The sequence below is a fragment of the Falco cherrug genome, chromosome 9 (genome assembly GCF_023634085.1).
Source record: "Falco cherrug isolate bFalChe1 chromosome 9, bFalChe1.pri, whole genome shotgun sequence".
NCBI lineage: Eukaryota > Metazoa > Chordata > Aves > Falconiformes > Falconidae > Falco > Falco cherrug.
The window spans coordinates 26,577,980-26,595,215 of record NC_073705.1 but is presented as its reverse complement, the minus strand read 5'-3'; the positions used below and the strand labels follow the sequence as shown (position 1 = coordinate 26,595,215).

At 39.2% G+C, this 17,236-nt stretch overlaps 1 protein-coding gene across 3 annotated transcripts in view; it reads left to right on the top strand.

The window, feature by feature from the left end:
* The window catches only part of SLK (STE20 like kinase), a 51,738-nt gene extending 34,793 nt beyond the window's left edge, over positions 1 to 16,945 (top strand). For 2 of the 3 annotated variants that reach the window (XM_027802510.2, XM_005437246.4), the window contains exons 10-19: positions 55 to 185; positions 461 to 584; positions 852 to 1,031; positions 3,057 to 3,149; positions 6,384 to 6,513; positions 6,765 to 6,889; positions 7,887 to 8,075; positions 9,223 to 9,348; positions 10,950 to 11,063; positions 11,657 to 16,945. In XM_027802510.2, coding sequence (XP_027658311.2) covers positions 55 to 185; positions 461 to 584; positions 852 to 1,031; positions 3,057 to 3,149; positions 6,384 to 6,513; positions 6,765 to 6,889; positions 7,887 to 8,075; positions 9,223 to 9,348; positions 10,950 to 11,063; positions 11,657 to 11,803 — 1,359 coding nt within the window. In that variant the 3' untranslated portion in view covers positions 11,804 to 16,945. The remainder of the gene's footprint in view (positions 1 to 54; positions 186 to 460; positions 585 to 851; positions 1,032 to 3,056; positions 3,150 to 6,383; positions 6,514 to 6,764; positions 6,890 to 7,886; positions 8,076 to 9,222; positions 9,349 to 10,949; positions 11,064 to 11,656) is intronic. The other variant, XM_027802511.2, reaches the window with a different exon arrangement.
* The last annotated feature ends 291 nt before the right edge of the window (positions 16,946 to 17,236 follow it).

Here is a 17,236-nt window from a genome sequence, read left to right as displayed (position 1 = left end):
GGCCATGCTTCTGCAGCCATTCTTCTACAATAACTTACCAATGCTTTTTTTCAGGAAACTAGAAGACAGAAGAAAACTTTAAAGAAAACTCGGAAGTTTGTTGTTGATGGAGTAGAAGTGAGTGTAACCACATCAAAAATAGTTACTGAAAATGATTCAAAAAGTGAAGAAATGCGATTTCTACGGTAAGTGTTTTTTAAAAGTAAAATTTACAAGAAGTTAGCAGCTAATTTTTTTCCACTTTGAATAGTAGAGGGGGGCTAATGATCTTATTTCTGTAATATTTGGGGATTAATTTCACTTACTTTGTTAGTAGGAGGGAATGTAAAGGTTTCTTAGTAAGAAAATCAATGCAAAACTAATTCTATTGGACCTAAATTGTAGATGCTTTTTTCATCTTTTGTAATTTTCCACTTCCTTTGTTTTCCCATCAATATTAAGTGTTCTTTTTCATTATTAGACGTCAAGAGCTAAGAGAGTTAAGGCTTCTTCAGAAAGAGGAGCAGAGAGCCCAACAGCAACTCAGTAATAAGCTTTTGCAACAGCGAGAACAGATGTACAGACGTTTTGAACAGGAAATGACAGTGAGTTTCTGGATTTTGGTGCTCTTAAAATATGACATCTTGACGGAGTAGGCAGAATACTACTACTAGCAGCAATCAGGTGTTTCCTTTTATGACAGCTATGGCTTATGTTCATTCTTATTAATAAATGGCAGTATTTTCCATTGTGGGGTGCCCAGCTTGTGTGCTAGAACTCACCTGTTTGTCATGGCCATCCTCTGCGGTGGTACAGCACGTCACTGAACAGAATTTAGTTTTCTAATAAAATACACCGAATTATTTTTACAGAGTAAGAAGCGGCAGTACGATCAAGAAATAGAAAATTTAGAAAAACAGCAGAAACAGACAATAGAGCGCTTGGAACAGGAACACACAAATCGTTTACGAGATGAAGCAAAACGCATCAAAGCAGAACAGGAGAAAGAATTGTCCAAATTCCAGAACATGCTGAAGAACAAAAAAAAGGAGGTAAGAGACAACAATGATTATATAGAAAATAAAGAGTATGGGCATAATGAATGTTGAATTTAGGTCTCCCAGAAGCTTTGTCAACCTCACGTGTTTTACTGAGTTGTGGAAAGGTTACTAGCAATATTATTTTGTTTTACAGCCTAAAGTGAACTACAAGCAGCTAAGAGTAATATTTAGGTATTGACTTAATCTAGAAAACATCAAGTAAGAAGACACTACTTTTAGCAGAATCTTTAATAAAATAGTTTCTTTCAAATAGTAAATAAAGAAAAAGTATTTTCTTATCAGTTATGAAAAATATTTGAGATTTCTACTTTAAACGAAGTCAACTATACCTACTTAGTAAATAGTTACCAAATTAGAAATTTGAAGAAAATAATACGGTCATGATTACTACTGAGAACCACTTAAATTCCAGATATTTATTTTTTTGTTAGTCATTTGTAAGATCTTTATTGAATGTGTGCTGTTGTTGTTTAGGATTTCTTTATATGAAGTGACAGCAGTTATACAGATTTAGTTTTTTAACTCTAAAAGGAAAGCCAGGAGGGAAAAGACTGGATAACCTTAAATCTTTTACAGTTAATTTCATACATGTCATACAGTTAGGGCAAGATGGATAACATTTGTCACTGACACCTTATGCTGTGAATTTGTTTGCGTTAGAGTAAGAGAAGGTGATGTGTTTCCATGTGGATTTTGCATCTTAAAAGCTGTTTTATTTCATTTTCAGATCAATTGTGTAGTGCTCATTTGTTTATAAATGGCTCCAGTGTTTGCTCTAATAGTTACTAGACTCACAGAGATTTCTTTAGAAATCTGTACTGTCCGTGCTTTTGCATAGAATGATCCTGTAGTCTGAAAGTGCATAAAAAAATATAAGCTGTATTTAGTTTGAACCATATGCTCATATGTAAATAATAATTTTTCTTCTTTTGCGGTACCTCTTGCATTTTTGAGTCTCTCTCTATTTACTGGTGATTGGGTCCTACATGGGAAAGCGGGAATAATTTTATGTATTGCTCTGAGCTAAAAGCAGATCTTTCATGGAAACAGGAATAGCATGTGGTGATTTGGACTCTGTTTGCTGATGATGCTTCCACTATTAAACAAATAGGCATTTGTTTTTGGGTGCATAGTTTTGTATTTAAAGCTTAAAAAGGCGATTTACAGCTTGAAGGAAAATGCAGCTGGTGCTCTAAAACTACCCATGCTATATTGGAGTGTGCAATGTTGCATTTTTATAATTCTTAAACATAAATAAAACGCATCAGTGAATTAACCAATCAATAGTTGAATTAGCCAGGTTATATTTAGAACCGTTCTACTAATCTGGTCTAATTCACCTTGGACTGAAACATGTTCCATTGCAGCATATGTGTCATGACATTTTCTTGAAAACACACTTAATTATTGGTGGGTTTTGCTTTTAAATTCTTCAGAACCAGAGACTTGCAACCAATGAATATTTTATTTGTTTGTATGATTATTTTAAGGACATAACCTGTGTAGATGTCATTTATGGTTGGAGACACTAATAATGGCATCTTAGTTTGAGACAGTGTCAGAAATAGCTGGTTTTCAGTGGAAGTTATTTTAAACTTTGAACCATGGTTCACAGCTTTACCATGAGGTAAATATACTCGGTAGTCCTTTTGCCATAGTGCTTCAAGAAAATACCACTTTTGCCGGTGGTGGTTTTCTTAACTCTTGACTATTCTAGCTGCTGCATGAAAACGTAAGCAAGAGGCTGCCATTTCTGAGAGCGCTGGGCAGCATTTGCATGCAAAAAGAGGCTGGCATATACCTCTTTCCTGCACTGCGCTGGCATACATAAAGCACGTATTGTTCCTTTTCTTTTCATTAAGCTCTTTTCACTAAACTAACATCCCTGCCACTGAAGTAATGCACATTTCCCAGTACCTCTAGTGCTTGACCTGCATGTCCTATGTTCACGGTAATGCTTGCTGTGGAGAAAAAGTGTTCTTTTCGCCACCTTCTGCATGCTTATATACACTGTAGGTTTTATGTGAAGTGGAGAAAGCACCAAAAGAGCTGAGAAAAGAGCTCATGAAACGCAAGAAAGAGGAGCTTGCACAAAGCCAGCATGCTCAGGTAACAACGGCAGCTTCAAGCTACTAAAATATAAAAGGCAGCAGTATTCACACAGCTTGATGATTTCACTTCTTGTTGTTGTTGAGTGAATATGGAACTTAACTCAAACTAACCCTACGTACTGCTCTCTTTCTTCAAGTACTCCTATATCACATCCCATAGAGTGTAAAAATGTAGGAGCAGCAATTTCCAGGTTTGTGCTGTTACGCATAGTATTTTGTATGCTGTAGCAAAAAAGAATGCTATTTTTCTACAACAGGTTTATTTACAGTGCTTTTTTGAGTGGTAAGTACCCCATAGGTCTGTGAAATTACAAAGATTACAATGACAAATAAGTTTTGAGCAATACGAGTGCAGGGGAGGAAAATGTGTATAGTGTGTAAGCATGAGGTGTCTTGTTCATGGAAACAGAACAGATTAGGTAAAATGAAGTTATGTAAATGCCAAAGTGCAGGTGTATGGAAACTTCACAAGACATCGTCTATAATCGCGTTCCTTCAGACTTGCTGCTTTTACGTGACCCACAGCTAGAAAGGTGGCTGGTATTTTAGAAAAAGATACTGGCTTTATGATGGCCACAGCTTGTACAGAGTGAGTTTGCACCACAACAGAGCACGTTTGGATTGAGTAACTTAAAGATTAAATGTTTATGTGAGTGACCTAGTAGAAAATAATAGCAACTTTATTTGATTATGTGTTTAATTCAAGAGGGGATTTCCCAGGATAGAATACGATTGAATTGCAGCAGTCTCCCCATACCAAGGATATCCATCTCTGAACTTATTAAGCAAACAATTTAAAACCTGAATATTCTTAGTGATTTTAGTGACTCTAGTTTGTTTCCTTTGTTGGTTTCAGTTTGTTGAAGTAAGAGAGGTGAAAGAGACAATTTTAAAGGTGAAGTATCCTTACTTGGAATGAAAAATACTAGGCAAGGTAAAAACGTTTAGTTTTAGAATATCTGAAAGTTCTGTCAGTGACTACTTTTGCGTGATTAGCCATGACATTTTAAATGTATATTGCTAACAAACAGCAGATCTGATGCCTTCTTTTTTTTTTTAAGAACAGAAAGATATTTCATTATATTATGACATAGGAAGTACATTGTGTCCCACAGGGTGTTGCTCAGGTTATGATTCAGTCTTTTCAGTTGTCTTCATGTACGCTTTTCAACGCACAAATGCAGGATGTAAGTCTTAAAATGCAAAGCAACAGAAGTTTTATTTCCCTCATTTTCTAGATGTGTGTTTTCTCCTTCTGCTCATATGTGCTGACCAATGTCACTGCTGTCTCCAAACTAGTTAGTACAAATTTAGGTATTTATGCACTATTAACATTAAAAAGATCAAAATTACAGTAGTCATTAACTCTGGGCAAGACACTAAAGTTTCACACAAATGCAATATAATACGTCTCTCTGGTGTTTATTGTTTGTTCAGCACATGTGAGAAACAGTGTGTGACTTCTATGCTGTGTGTGCAGTGAAACCATGTATTTTAAAGACATCCAGGTTGATTTTAAGATACTTACTGGGCAAAACCAAGTGGTAATTTAAAAAAGGTGGACTGCCTTGCACTGTCTGCCTTTTAACCATCCAGCATGTTCTTTAGTAAAGTCCACGACCTTTGTTATATGTGATGCTTGAGTAGATGTGGGAAGTGGAAAGGCCGGAGTGTTTTCTGAGATTGCCTGGTTTATCTTATAGTGTTAGCAGTTATAAAACTTCTTAAGATTTGCCATGTAGAGAGAGCAGCAGTGATCTTTAAATGATTGAGTAAAGCTCAAGCGTAACTGCTCTTTGGCCATGACTGCACCAGAACAATTTTCCTTCCCTCCACTCCTTCCAAATCAAAAAAATCCTGGCGAATTAAACACCATGTTAACTGTGTGTCTGCACCCTCATAGTAATAAACTTGTAGATTTCTTATCCTTTTCATCTAGAAAGGGAAACAAACCAGCATTTTTCATCAGTCCGTATATTTGATTAGGTACATCTGACTTAATGTACAGATGTGGCCTTCCAGTTCCTTTTGTAGCCTCATGTCTGTTGCTGTCCACTTACTCCTCTGGTTTTCTGTTACCTGTCTAAGCGTAAGTGCTGTCCATGGGGAGAGATGGAAGCCTCATCTATTAATAACTTTGTGTGAAGTTGAAAACCAGGATTCTTCTGGTCATAATAAAAAGTACTTTTAATGAACATTTAATTCCCTATGTTACTTTTAGCAAGTAGCAGAGGTTCAGTAAAAAAATAAAAATACGTAGCTCAGGACACCTTTCCACTGATCATCTGTAGCCAGTGCTGGTTTCCTGCCTCATCCTGTCTCCCTGCTGACAGATCACCTTCAACACCGCTTTGTTATCTGTAACAGCAAATGCTTCAGCTGCCCACCGTGGCTCTGATAGGACACTGCCATCATCCTTTCTTCAGAATTTTGTGCCATGGTAGAAATACCTGCTTTAATTTCTTGATCTTCAAGAGTGTGTGTGTGCATGCTTGCATGCTTGTAGATGGTCAGTTTTTGGTTTTGTTTGGGGTTTTTTTTATAGTTGCAAAGAAGAAAGGCAACGGTGTGGCCCTGGGGCATGGGAGGGGGCATATGGGGACTGCATCAGGCAGATGGCAAATCGCTTTGTGAGGAGCCAGCTCAGCTATGGTGTGACAAGCTTACCAGTCCTGCAGAAAGCAGCTCCTGCAGAAGCAATGTGTGTCTTTATAGCAGTAGTGCAGAACTCCCAACCTCAATATCTTTGCATTCATGAGAAGATAAAACCACTGGAGACAGAAATCTGAAACCCAACTGTGTAAATAAATAGGTGTTAACTAATCATCCAAAGCAAAATAACCATATATACCTTTGTTTTCTTACATTCGTGAATAATTAACCCTTGACATGATGAGATCAACTTTATATTGAGTACTTGTCTTTGCTAGCTTTAAACCTGCAGCTGGTTTTGATGAGAGACAAGAGATGGAATGAATTGCAGATTGCTGGCTAGTTTGTTGCCTTTGGGCTTATTTCTGAAGGTATTATTTAAACATTAAATATTCTCTTACCTACTCTCTACATAGAAAATACAAGAGATGCGTAATTTTATAGCTGAGGCGTGTTAGCTCAGATTTTCATAGATGCATTTATTTTCGTATATAGCTAATGCTGAGAGAACTGGGAGTTTCATTAAAATGTAACATGGTTGGAAAAACACAATTAATTTACCTCTGTTGGTTTTTAACAGGAGCAGGAATTTGTGCAGAAGCAGCAACAAGAACTGGATGCATCTCTGAAGAAAATTATTCAGCAGCAGAAGACAGAACTAGCCACTATTGAACGAGATTGCCTCAACAACAAACAGCAGCTCATGAGAGGTACCCAGCATCAGATTCTTTCTTTAAAAACAGACATTTGTGTTGTATTTTAATAAAACAATAGTCTGTCTTAAAGTTATGAAATCAAAGACCTTCATGACTAATCTAGAACTGTGATAAAAACATTTGCTATGGAGTGGCAAGCATTGTTCTTAAAAGGCACTTGTAGGCCACTTGTAAACTTACCCTAGCAGGTAGACGGGGAAGTATTGTATTGTACTTTCTGAACGAGCCTTCCTCTTTTTTTCCAGCTCGTGAAGCTGCAATCTGGGAGCTGGAAGAGAGACATCTACAAGAGAAACACCAGCTCCTTAAACAGCAACTCAAAGATCAGTACTTCATGCAGAGGCACCAGCTGCTTAAGAGGCATGAAAAAGTTAGTGTTGACTTTGACACTTTCTGTTGTGTATTATAATATCTGGTTTTTTCAATCGAGTAGTCTTATGATCTCTGCTGGTAGCTGTTTGCTTGCACAGCCAAGACCCACACAGGTATTTTGAAGCTGTGCATGTTCTGTTGAAATAATTAAAAAAAAGAATTAATAGTCTTTAACAACTTAGTAGTATGTTGGACATATTTTTCCCTTCTGATTCTTAAAAAAAACCCATCCAACCACAACATCAACCTTTTAAAAATTTTAAAACAACCTATTAAAAATACCAAATTCTGCTTATACACCAAAACTAGTTTTGGCTTGTGTTTAAACAAATTTACTCATTAGTAAATCATCCTGGAATTAAATGAACAGAATGAACTGGATTAGCTTTTGGGCAAGTAGCTAACAAGTGTCTCTTCATAGCTAAATCCTATAAAAGCCCGGACGACAATGCTTATTTTCCACAAGGCATTTTGGTTTTTATAGAATACAGTAAACAGAGTAGTTTGATTTTTGAAGATGTAAACCAAATAGAGAGATATTATAGGATCTCTTTGGTGATCAGAGCATGAGCAGCCTTGGTTTTGGTTTGGTTTTGTGTGGTTTGGTTTATCCCCATAATGGCTGTTGCTTTCACCAGCTTTTGCAACAAACTGACCCTTCACAACTGCAGTAGTGGAAGCTGAGTTCCGCAAAAGTTTCTCCCTTTGAATAACATAGACTTTTAAAAATGCAAATCAAGATTTGAACAACCACTGGTAAAATACATGTGTATTTGTATTCTATAGGGCATTAGAGAATTTCATGTGGGTTGGGCATGATCCAGAGCTCTCTGGAATAAGTGGAAGACCCCGCCTCCTCTCCATTGATACCGCTAGGGCTGGGACTGGTTGCTGTTGAAAGAGGCTGAATCAAACAGGATGTGTACTGATGAAATGAGATGCAAATAATCTAACAGAATAGTTACTCTAACATTTCCATTTGGTTAACATTTTAGGAAACAGAACAAATGCAGAGATATAATCAACGCCTTATCGAGGAGTTAAAGAACAAGCAAACGCAGGAAAGAGCGAGACTGCCTAAAATCCAGCGAAGTGAAGCAAAGACTCGAATGGCTATGTTTAAGAAAAGTTTAAGAATCAATTCGTTAGCCTCTCCTGATCAAGATCGTGAAAAAATTAAGCAGGTAATTAATAAAACCAGTTTTAATAGTGTAAATGCTCAATGTCATATAAATGTGAGGCTGGGATAGAGTGCAGTCTCAGTAAGTTCACAGACGGTACAAAACTGGGTTGATGCACTGGGTGAGGTCAGAGGAGGCCATCCTTCCCCCTGCACTGGTGAGACTCACCTGGAGCACGGGGTTCAGTCCTGGGCTTCCCAATACAGGACAGACATGGGTTTACTGGAGTGAGTCCCACGAAGGGCCTTGATGACTGAGGGACCGGTGGGGCTTGCTGTAGGTGTTTGGGATACCTGGAGTGCCTCAGCCTGGAGGAGAGAAGGCTCAGGAGGATCTTAGTCATGCGTATAAGTACCCAGCGGGAGGGAGTAGAGAAGGTGGAGCCAGGTGACAGGATGAGAGCCGGTGGGCACAAGTAAAATAAAGAAAATCCAACTTAAACGTAAGGAAACACTTTTGTAGTGTGAAGATAGTCAGACACTGGAACAGGTTCCCCAGAGAGGTTGTGGAGGTACTTAGAACTCAACTGGACACAGCGCAACCCGCTGTAACTGACCTTGCTCTGAGCAGAGGGGCTGATCTTCATTGTTCCTTCCAGCCTCAACTGTTCTGTGATTCTGTGAAATATTTGTAAGAATACTTGATTTTTGTGAGCTTTAGAACTAAAACTGTAGGTACTCACTCATTCTCTAAAAGGGAATGTTGTGAAGAGGTTTAGAGGTCTGCTTTCTACTGATGCACAGAAGTCCCAAATCATGGTTTTGTATGGTGAGCACTGGAAGGATGACAAATCTGGAAAATAGCCTCCCGTAGCTGTGTAACACCAGCCTTAACTGACACTTGCAGCAGCACTGCTGTGTCACTTAGCTTCAGAGGGAGATAATTTCAGGAGTCTGGAAGTGAAATCTGTTGTGTTTTAAGGAAAAATTAGAGTGCAGACAGAGAAGTGGAACGATAGACAAAACTGTGAGGGCATTCCCTTTGCAAGAATTTTCAACAAGAAAGAATAAAGAAAACACAGTTACTGTTTAAATCTTTAAGACCCATTCTTTTCAGTTATGCTGTATGTGTTCAGTTACATACAGGGTTTTGACTCAAAATGTTGTATCTAGAGGCACAATATAAACCATCTTCTTATTTTTAATTTTAGTTTGCTGTTCAAGAAGAAAAGAGACAGAAGAACGAGAGACTGGCTCAGCATCAGAAACACGAAAACCAAATGCGGGACCTTCAGTTGCAGTGTGAAGCAAACATCAGAGAACTGCATCAGTTACAGGTTAAAAATAGGTGATACTAAATCAGCATTCAGTGGGAAGACAGGTCAATAACAGATGCAGGCAAAGCAGAAACACCTTTTCCTTCATTTTTACAGATTAATGTAGGGGTTTTTAACTTGGCTTCCAAAGGCTTGCAGCATACTGCTTAACCAGATTCATACACTTACATACGGTAATGAGAAAACATTTTAAATGCAAGAAGAGCATGAACCAGAAGCAAATAATCACTTCTAGAATATCTGTCAAGTTCCCAATGCTATTTTCTGTAGGCAGCATTTCCTCGTAACCTGGTTTTGCTGAAATGTCATTAACCAGAACAGAGGTAGAGGTAGGCAGCACCGGGCATTACCCACAAGATGTTTGTAGCAGTGCACGGAGCGAGGTGGCTTTTACAAAGTGCAGGCTGCCGTTTGTACTTCAGCTTCTGGAAGGTACTTGGAAGGAATTCTCTTCTTGCAGTAAGGAACTTGTTTTGTCTCTTTTGGTACGCATTTTGTAAAAGTTGCTGCCATGTATCAGCGGCCAGATCTCCTTTTCTGTTCAATCGGCTTTTCCCTGTTCCAGGGACACAAGGCAGTTTTAAAGCATTAAATGATCACCTGCTGATAACCTCTGTGTAAAGAAATCTTCCAGTGGCCAATGAAGCTAGTTCTACTCTACTCACTTTCTTACGTCCTGCGTAAACAGTCCCTGACTGTGCTGCTAATACGCCTGAGTAAATCCCCAAGTACCGTGGGAGCCTTGTGAGAGTTTCAGCTCAAGTAAAATTGAGCAGATTAGGGCTACTCTGAGCTTCATCAAGAAAAATTGGTCCCTAGCTGCACCCAGGTCTAGCCAAGGGCTTGTCATTTTTTTTTTTTATTATTATTATTTTTGTTCCTGTGGTTTTGTACTCTGCGTCAGACCCAGCTGGGACTGGAACCCCGGAAACACGAATGTGGAGTTTAGAGACTGCCGTCACCAACTGCTCAAAAAATCAAACATTTGACGTAGCCAAATACTTATTTTTGTTTTCTTACCGTGCTTCAAAAGTCCTCAAAGTTAGGCAGGTGCCTGTGAACCTTTCTGAGAGGAATGTGAAGCCGATGTGAGGTTTGATTATCCTTTTCCTTTTTATAGGGCGATTCTGAGGCTGCTCCTGCAAGCGCATTTCTCTGTCTCTAAGCCCCATTTGTTAGTCTCAGCTCCTTGGCACGAAGCATTGAAATATTTCCAAAAAACAACCTCCTTCGTAATGTAATCGAGTTTAATAAATTATACAAACTGTCTTCAGAAAGCAAAGCAGAAATACTGTGTGACCTCAAAAAGTATTATTAGGCAGTGAAACAGTTTTGAGTAACAGTGTCAGCTGCTGCCTTAATGATACTCAACAGTATATTTGGATTTACAAGTATTTCTTCTCTTAATTGGTTCTGATGGAAAGATCAGCTTTTGATAATGCAGCCTCGTAACGTACTTTTATCTTGTAATTTATTCACATCACTATTTACACAGAATAAGCTAATTAAAAAGAATTAGGACAACATATGTCACTGTACAAATGTTGTGTTGCCTAATCTGAATTAGTTTTACATAGGGATTATCTTTATCTTGTTTTAAGAATGAAAAATGCCATCTACTGGTTGAGCATGAGACTCAGAAGCTAAAAGAGCTAGATGAAGAGCACAGCCAAGAACTGAAGGAATGGAGGGAGAAATTGAGACCAAGGAAAAAGGTAAATCACCCATTTATGAATCAGCAAATAATCAAGAGTTGAACCTGGCAAATACAGACAATACAGAAAGCATCGCAGAGTAGGAGAATCGAGCTGCTGTACAGAGCTGCTGTAGTTCACTGAGTAATAAAAGATGTTAAACTGTGAAAGCTGAGCAAAGGGCATGTGCAACAAAAAAGGCTTGCATGTTATGAGCCTCTTAACCGCGTTGCCTTTTGCAGCACATGTGCATCTTTGCATATAAAACTTCATAACTGGAGGTGAATCTGCTTTTAAGATTGTATTTTGAAGCCAGTTAGTCACTACAGAAATTGAGTGCTAAATAACAGATAGACGGTGGTGGAAGTTGTTTTATATTTTATTTTAAAATGGAGAGTACTAGATTTTCACGCAGTTCAGACAGTATCCTACAGGCATATTATATTCTGAGCATGCGTGTGGTGGTTGTCTTGCAATTTCGTAATTGCTGGGTGATTATTTTTTTTTGTGATGGTGTGTGAAGTTATAATGTTGCGGCAGACAGTATGTCACCGGCGTGATGGGTTTCTTGTACTTTGCCTTGTAATCCTATGACACTCTGATCTTGGGTTTAGATGCTGGAAGAAGAATTTGCCAGAAAACTGCAAGAACAGGAGGTTTTCTTTAAAATGACTGGAGAATCTGAATGCCTTAACCCTTCAACACAAAGCCGGATTTCCAAATTCTATCCAATCCCCAGCCTTCACTCCACTGGGTCGTAACTCTGGGAACTGTTGTAGGCTTTTTTTCTTATTTGGAATTCTCCATCCTCATTGTCTAACCTGACTTAATCTGCCGTGTACATCAAAGGACCTAGCGCTTTTTGTTTTCAGTGGAGACAATCAGTGTCATGATCAGTTTCTTTACTTCTCTGAATGGAAGAAAAGAACTGTTGGTGTATAATGGTAATGTTATGTCCTTCGGCTGTTTCAAGAATAAGTGGGGGTTTTATCTCCGTCTCAAAAAGGACGTTATCTATGGTTTTGACTTTAAGCCTAAAATATTAATTATACTCCTTCTGATCACAAAAAAATGGTTTCTCATGTGAACATTTAAACAGTATCATATTAGTTCTGCTACTGTGGTTTTAGGTGTCTGATTTCTCCACAGAAGAATTCCACAACTGAAGCTGCAGCGAGAGGTTTAAAATTTTGTAATGCTGAGCAGTGTCTTCAGAGCAAGGACTGAAACTAATCACTCAGAACATGCCAATAATCAGAAAAACCAAGCCCTTATGTTTAAACAAGATTGGTAAAAGCAAAAGCCTTCGCAACTTCTTTAAAAAGAAGCCTCTGGCATAAATTAAACCGAGCTGATCTCCATGACACATTTTGTCCATTAGTTCCATAATGAAATGGGGTGCTAGTTTAATTAATACAGTGCCTGAAACACATAGATATGCTAATCCTGACAACAGGCTTGTGTTTTGTCATTTAAAAAAACAAAACTCCTTAGCATTGTTGTTACTGTACAAAACAAGATTTCTTGCTGCTACTGCCATTTTTGTTGTAAATCCTCACCCTAAAATATTTTGCACTAAAATATGTAAAGGTGAAAGAAATGCTAACTTTAAAATGCACAGTTTATTATTTTCCTTAGCTATTACAGGTGGTTAGTTCTACAAATTGAAAAACTGTAGAATGTATTTTTTAGCAAGCGGTGTGCAAAATGCACGTGGTTTCTCTAACTGTACCTGGAATGGGTAGAGCCATTTTTCTGTTCTTACCAAAGCCTGTTCATTTAAACTCCATCAGGAAAGTGGAGGTGGATGGTCATATTTATAAATAACCATGGCTAAAGTCTGTTTTGATTAGAAGTGTTAGATTTGATTTTTTTATTTTAGTCATTTTATTTTATAGAAAGATTTAAGTTAAATATATAGACAAACTACTTTATGAAGCTGGGTTCTTTGCTTTTGTGTTGCCACGTACTAACATAGGCAGTTTTTATTTTTCAAGTTCATAGAAGTACAGTAAGTTATTTACCTGACTGATCTGCAGTGGAAAAAATCTGAAATGTTTCTTACGTAGCTGGTAGGGAAATACAGCTGTATTAGGTCACTTTTACTACACTCTTTTTGGTGGTTAAGAGTTTGAGTCATATCAAGGCAGTATTATAAACTGTACTTTGGTATGTCGGAGTTCAATTTGTAAAATAGTATTAGTATTTGCTTTCTGTCATTTGAGGCCTGACTTTCTAGTCTCTTTGGGTATCAACCGTAAACGTTTTGTTCTGCTAGCTTGCATTAAATGTGCAACTGTTGACCATTACATGACGTTCATTTCATGGGAACAGTATTGCTGCATGTGAATGGACTCTCAAATTAACACAGGACTTTAATCAGGTATGGTTGAAATCTTGGATGCTGAAATCCTTGAATGCTGAACAGATACCTTCTCAATGAAGACACTTAATTTACAGCACAGTAAAAAAAATAATTGGAAAAATGCATGTTTTAATTTAAACTTTGTAACGTTTTGATAGCATAATTACTTTAATAGCTAGCCTTAATTTCTGGCATTTTATTCTATAAACGTGTATTGTGTACTGTTGTAAATTCACATACCATATCTGTAGAATGTTATTGCTGAAGGCAAAGTTCTTTAAATCGTTTGTTCAGGAGGGTGAAAAATGGCTTTGAAGGCCGTTCACTTTTTAAGCTCCACCATCATAAATTGACTGTTACTAAAATAACATTAAATAATCTTCATCTTTGTATTTAACAGAATTTGGTTGCAATTTCGTATGAAGTAGGCTCAGTGCTTTACTCGGGGAGTAGACAGGACAGGCAGGTGTCCCCTTCTCCATTATCTCTACCTTCATCCTCAGAGGGAAACATTAATCTTCACCTTACCTTTTTGGCAGTTGCAGTGATAACTTGCTAATATACATTGGCGTACCGTTTACCTCTGAGTCTTTTCAATCTTTTATTTGAGGATCCTTTCCACGGCAGCCCCTGCCACCTGATCTCATTGTAAATCGTACAAATAAGTAAGGGAGTTCTGTGATGGAGGGATCAAATGTAGTGACTGAAGCCTTAGCGGGTGCTCGGTCAGGTCTCCGGGTGTGGAGCACTGTTACGCAGTTGCAGCTTGTGAACTGTGCTGAGACTTGATAGCGAGTGTGAAAATGTGTTTTTCTGGGGATGACAGGAGCCAGCATGGGTACTCACACATTTAGACTGATAAAATTGGTTTTAACTACTGCAGAACACGAAAGGTGTACAATATTCTATCAATATCGGAAAATTCAATTAAAATGGTATTAGTCTCACCTAGGCCTGGAAGGATCTCCTGAGAACAAAATCCAATCTCTTTGCTATCGCATGTCACCTCCCTTTAACAAATGTTAGAAGCTCTGTCTCCAGGGTAGTTAGGTGTATTTTCCTTAACCAAAATAATGTACTTTCTCACTCAGTGTTTGGCAGACCTAATTTTCCTCACGTGCCCTTCAAAAGATCCTGACGGCAAATCAGTATTTGCTCACCTTTGCGTTCTACTACATCATAAATACTGTCCACAGGAAAATGAACAAAGGCAATAAAATGCATGAATCGCAGTGCAATATATTGGTTGTCCTCCTGTATTTACAACTGATTTTCACAAAAAACCCTGCCTGCAGGCCCACGGCCTCTGACAGATTCAGACCTCACGCCTTGTTCTTCCTGAGCTCTGAAAGCAAATTTCGGCACGTGCTAAGTCAGCTTTCTCGGGATAGGGCTTTGTAAGTACAGGAGCCAGGGGCTCTGCCAGCACCCCAACAGTCGGGAGAGCTCGGCTGTTTGCAGGATCTTGTAGTCCTCTGCTGATGCAACAACCTCAGGTGGCCTTGCTGCCCCCGGTCTTAGGAGATTCTGCATCTTGAATAAATTGTGCATCTCACCTGCGCGGGGCTGTGGGGACGGTCTACCAGCCGTGGAAGAAACGGGCTGTGCCTCAGCGCTTGGCCCCCTGGAGTCCCAGCGGAGAGTCCCAGGGGAGCTTTGCTGTTTACTTTGGTGAAGCAGAAATACTGATTCCCATAAACCAGATTTGTTTCTTTTCCCAAGCACTGTGCTGTCTCTGCTGGATACAAGAAGCATGTACAGCATGCTTGAGGTTGCTGTGATTGATTAGATAGATCCTGATTTGTTAACACCTTCTGAAAGAAAACCTTTAATTGAATTGACACCTGAATTCAAATTCAGAGGTGGCAGTACCGCGCTGTCCTGACCCGTGTCATTCACGCAAAATGATCTTTTCACATCACTTCTAAAATGCTGACGCTCATTCTGAGCTGCGTCCCTTTTAAACTGAAATTGCATCCATGGGTGTTCAATATCTAATCAATTTCATGGTTAAAAAAATTATTCTTCTGTCCCAGAGGACTGACTTAATTATAACTCCATGCTGCTGAATTTTTTTTTCTTAATGAATAGGAAACTTCGTACCTTAACTAAGACAGCAGAGCAGAGCAGTAATGCCATTGCTTTCATCACACTGTGATGTCTTTTATGACAGCAATATCACATAGGAAGTTTAAGGTGTTTCTCTACCTGGAACAGTATCTGTCTTGCAAGTATTTCAAGGATGCCTTGGTGTAGGAAAGATTTGAATAAGGTCTTTTGAATTCAGGCACTTAAGTCACTTTTAGGTAGCCTGAGTGTCAGAGCTGCTGTGTAGCTGCATCTCCTAGGACCTGAGAAATGCTCATCTTTTGCTGAAAACCAGGGAACAGACTTAAATGTGCAATTAAATTCAGTGCTAGTTGTTGCCGCTGAACTACTGCTTTTTGGTTAATCTGCCATGGGGAAGTGGGGCGAGTTTTTGAGGACGGTGACTATATGGGTATTGAGGAAAGGGCAGGGAGGATGGTCGCTATGTAGGTAACTGGTTTTTATGTTAGCGTTTACAATCTGGTTATTTTACTTCAAAATCTGTACTTCGGGATCTCAGAAGCTTCTTTGTGTTGATGTGTCCACACACGTTTCCCATCCCCAGACTTCTGCCATCTTCACAGCAAATGCAAAGCAAGGTCAGAGAGAATTAACCTTCCTCATTCCCAGGCAGAGCCGAGGCCAGTGTGTCCTGTCATTTCTCAGTCTTACAAAAGATGAGAACAAATAAAGGGAAGGAGAAGACAAAGGAACTTGTACAGTGTTTCTCTATATTGCTTGCAGAGCTTTTAGTTGTTCTCCATCCCCTTTCTCTCACCTCAGCCCTCACACTTTTTCATTTCTGTAGCTGCTTCTGCACGTCTGGGCATTAGGGCAGTCTGTGCCAGGGAAAGAGGACAACCTCCTAAATAAGACCATGCTCCAGACCAGCTTGTGAGTAAGGGCCCATGTGCTTCCACTGTGCTGAAAGCAGAAGGGAGAGGCTGAGCCCAGTGACGCTCCAATCTCCCAAGATCTCTTCCCCAATCACCAAGCTAGACGGTAAAGCCTCTTTCTTACTGCTTATCGATCCTAAAATAACAGAACGAACAGAAACTGGGAAGGCACGTTGAGTGAAATATCTGCGATGTCGAGCTGCCATACCCCTGTTCTGCGAGAAAGCCAAGCAGGGTGGTCTTCTGTGATGAAGCACACGCGTCCGAGGCACCCCCAGCCTTGTGTTGTCCCAGCAGTTTCTTGAATGTTGTGTGTTAACCGCAAACCAGGTTATTTTTGCCTTACAGAAAGCGACCAAAACTCATGAGACGGATGAACAATTGGCAAAGGGTCTCTATGTACAGCTCACGGAAGTGAACTTGCAGTAGCAGCCATACGACGGGAGGGGTGGGGGGGTGTTTTGTCTTATTTTTAGAAGTAATTTGATTTCATGGCTTTCTGTAGAATATTGTAATAATTCTGCTGTAAATACAATAAAATCACAGTTTGCTGAGATGGCCTCTGTTTTGTTGATGGAAAACCCGAATGAAATACAAGGGATGTTTGAGTGAATGGGACAAATCAGCATTTTTAAAATAACCGAGTGTAAAAAGTACTTAACGTTGTGTAACATGTGGCTCCCTGACTAGAACAGCCCAGGGCAGGGGTGCAGATTTAGCACAAACCTGAAAATACAGTTTTCAGTGGCTGCCCTGCCCTGTCAGCGGGAATATAACTTGGGGTTGTAGGAGCTCCGGTTTGTCACCCCGTCCCTGGGACCCCTCGTGGCAGCCACCCTTCCCAC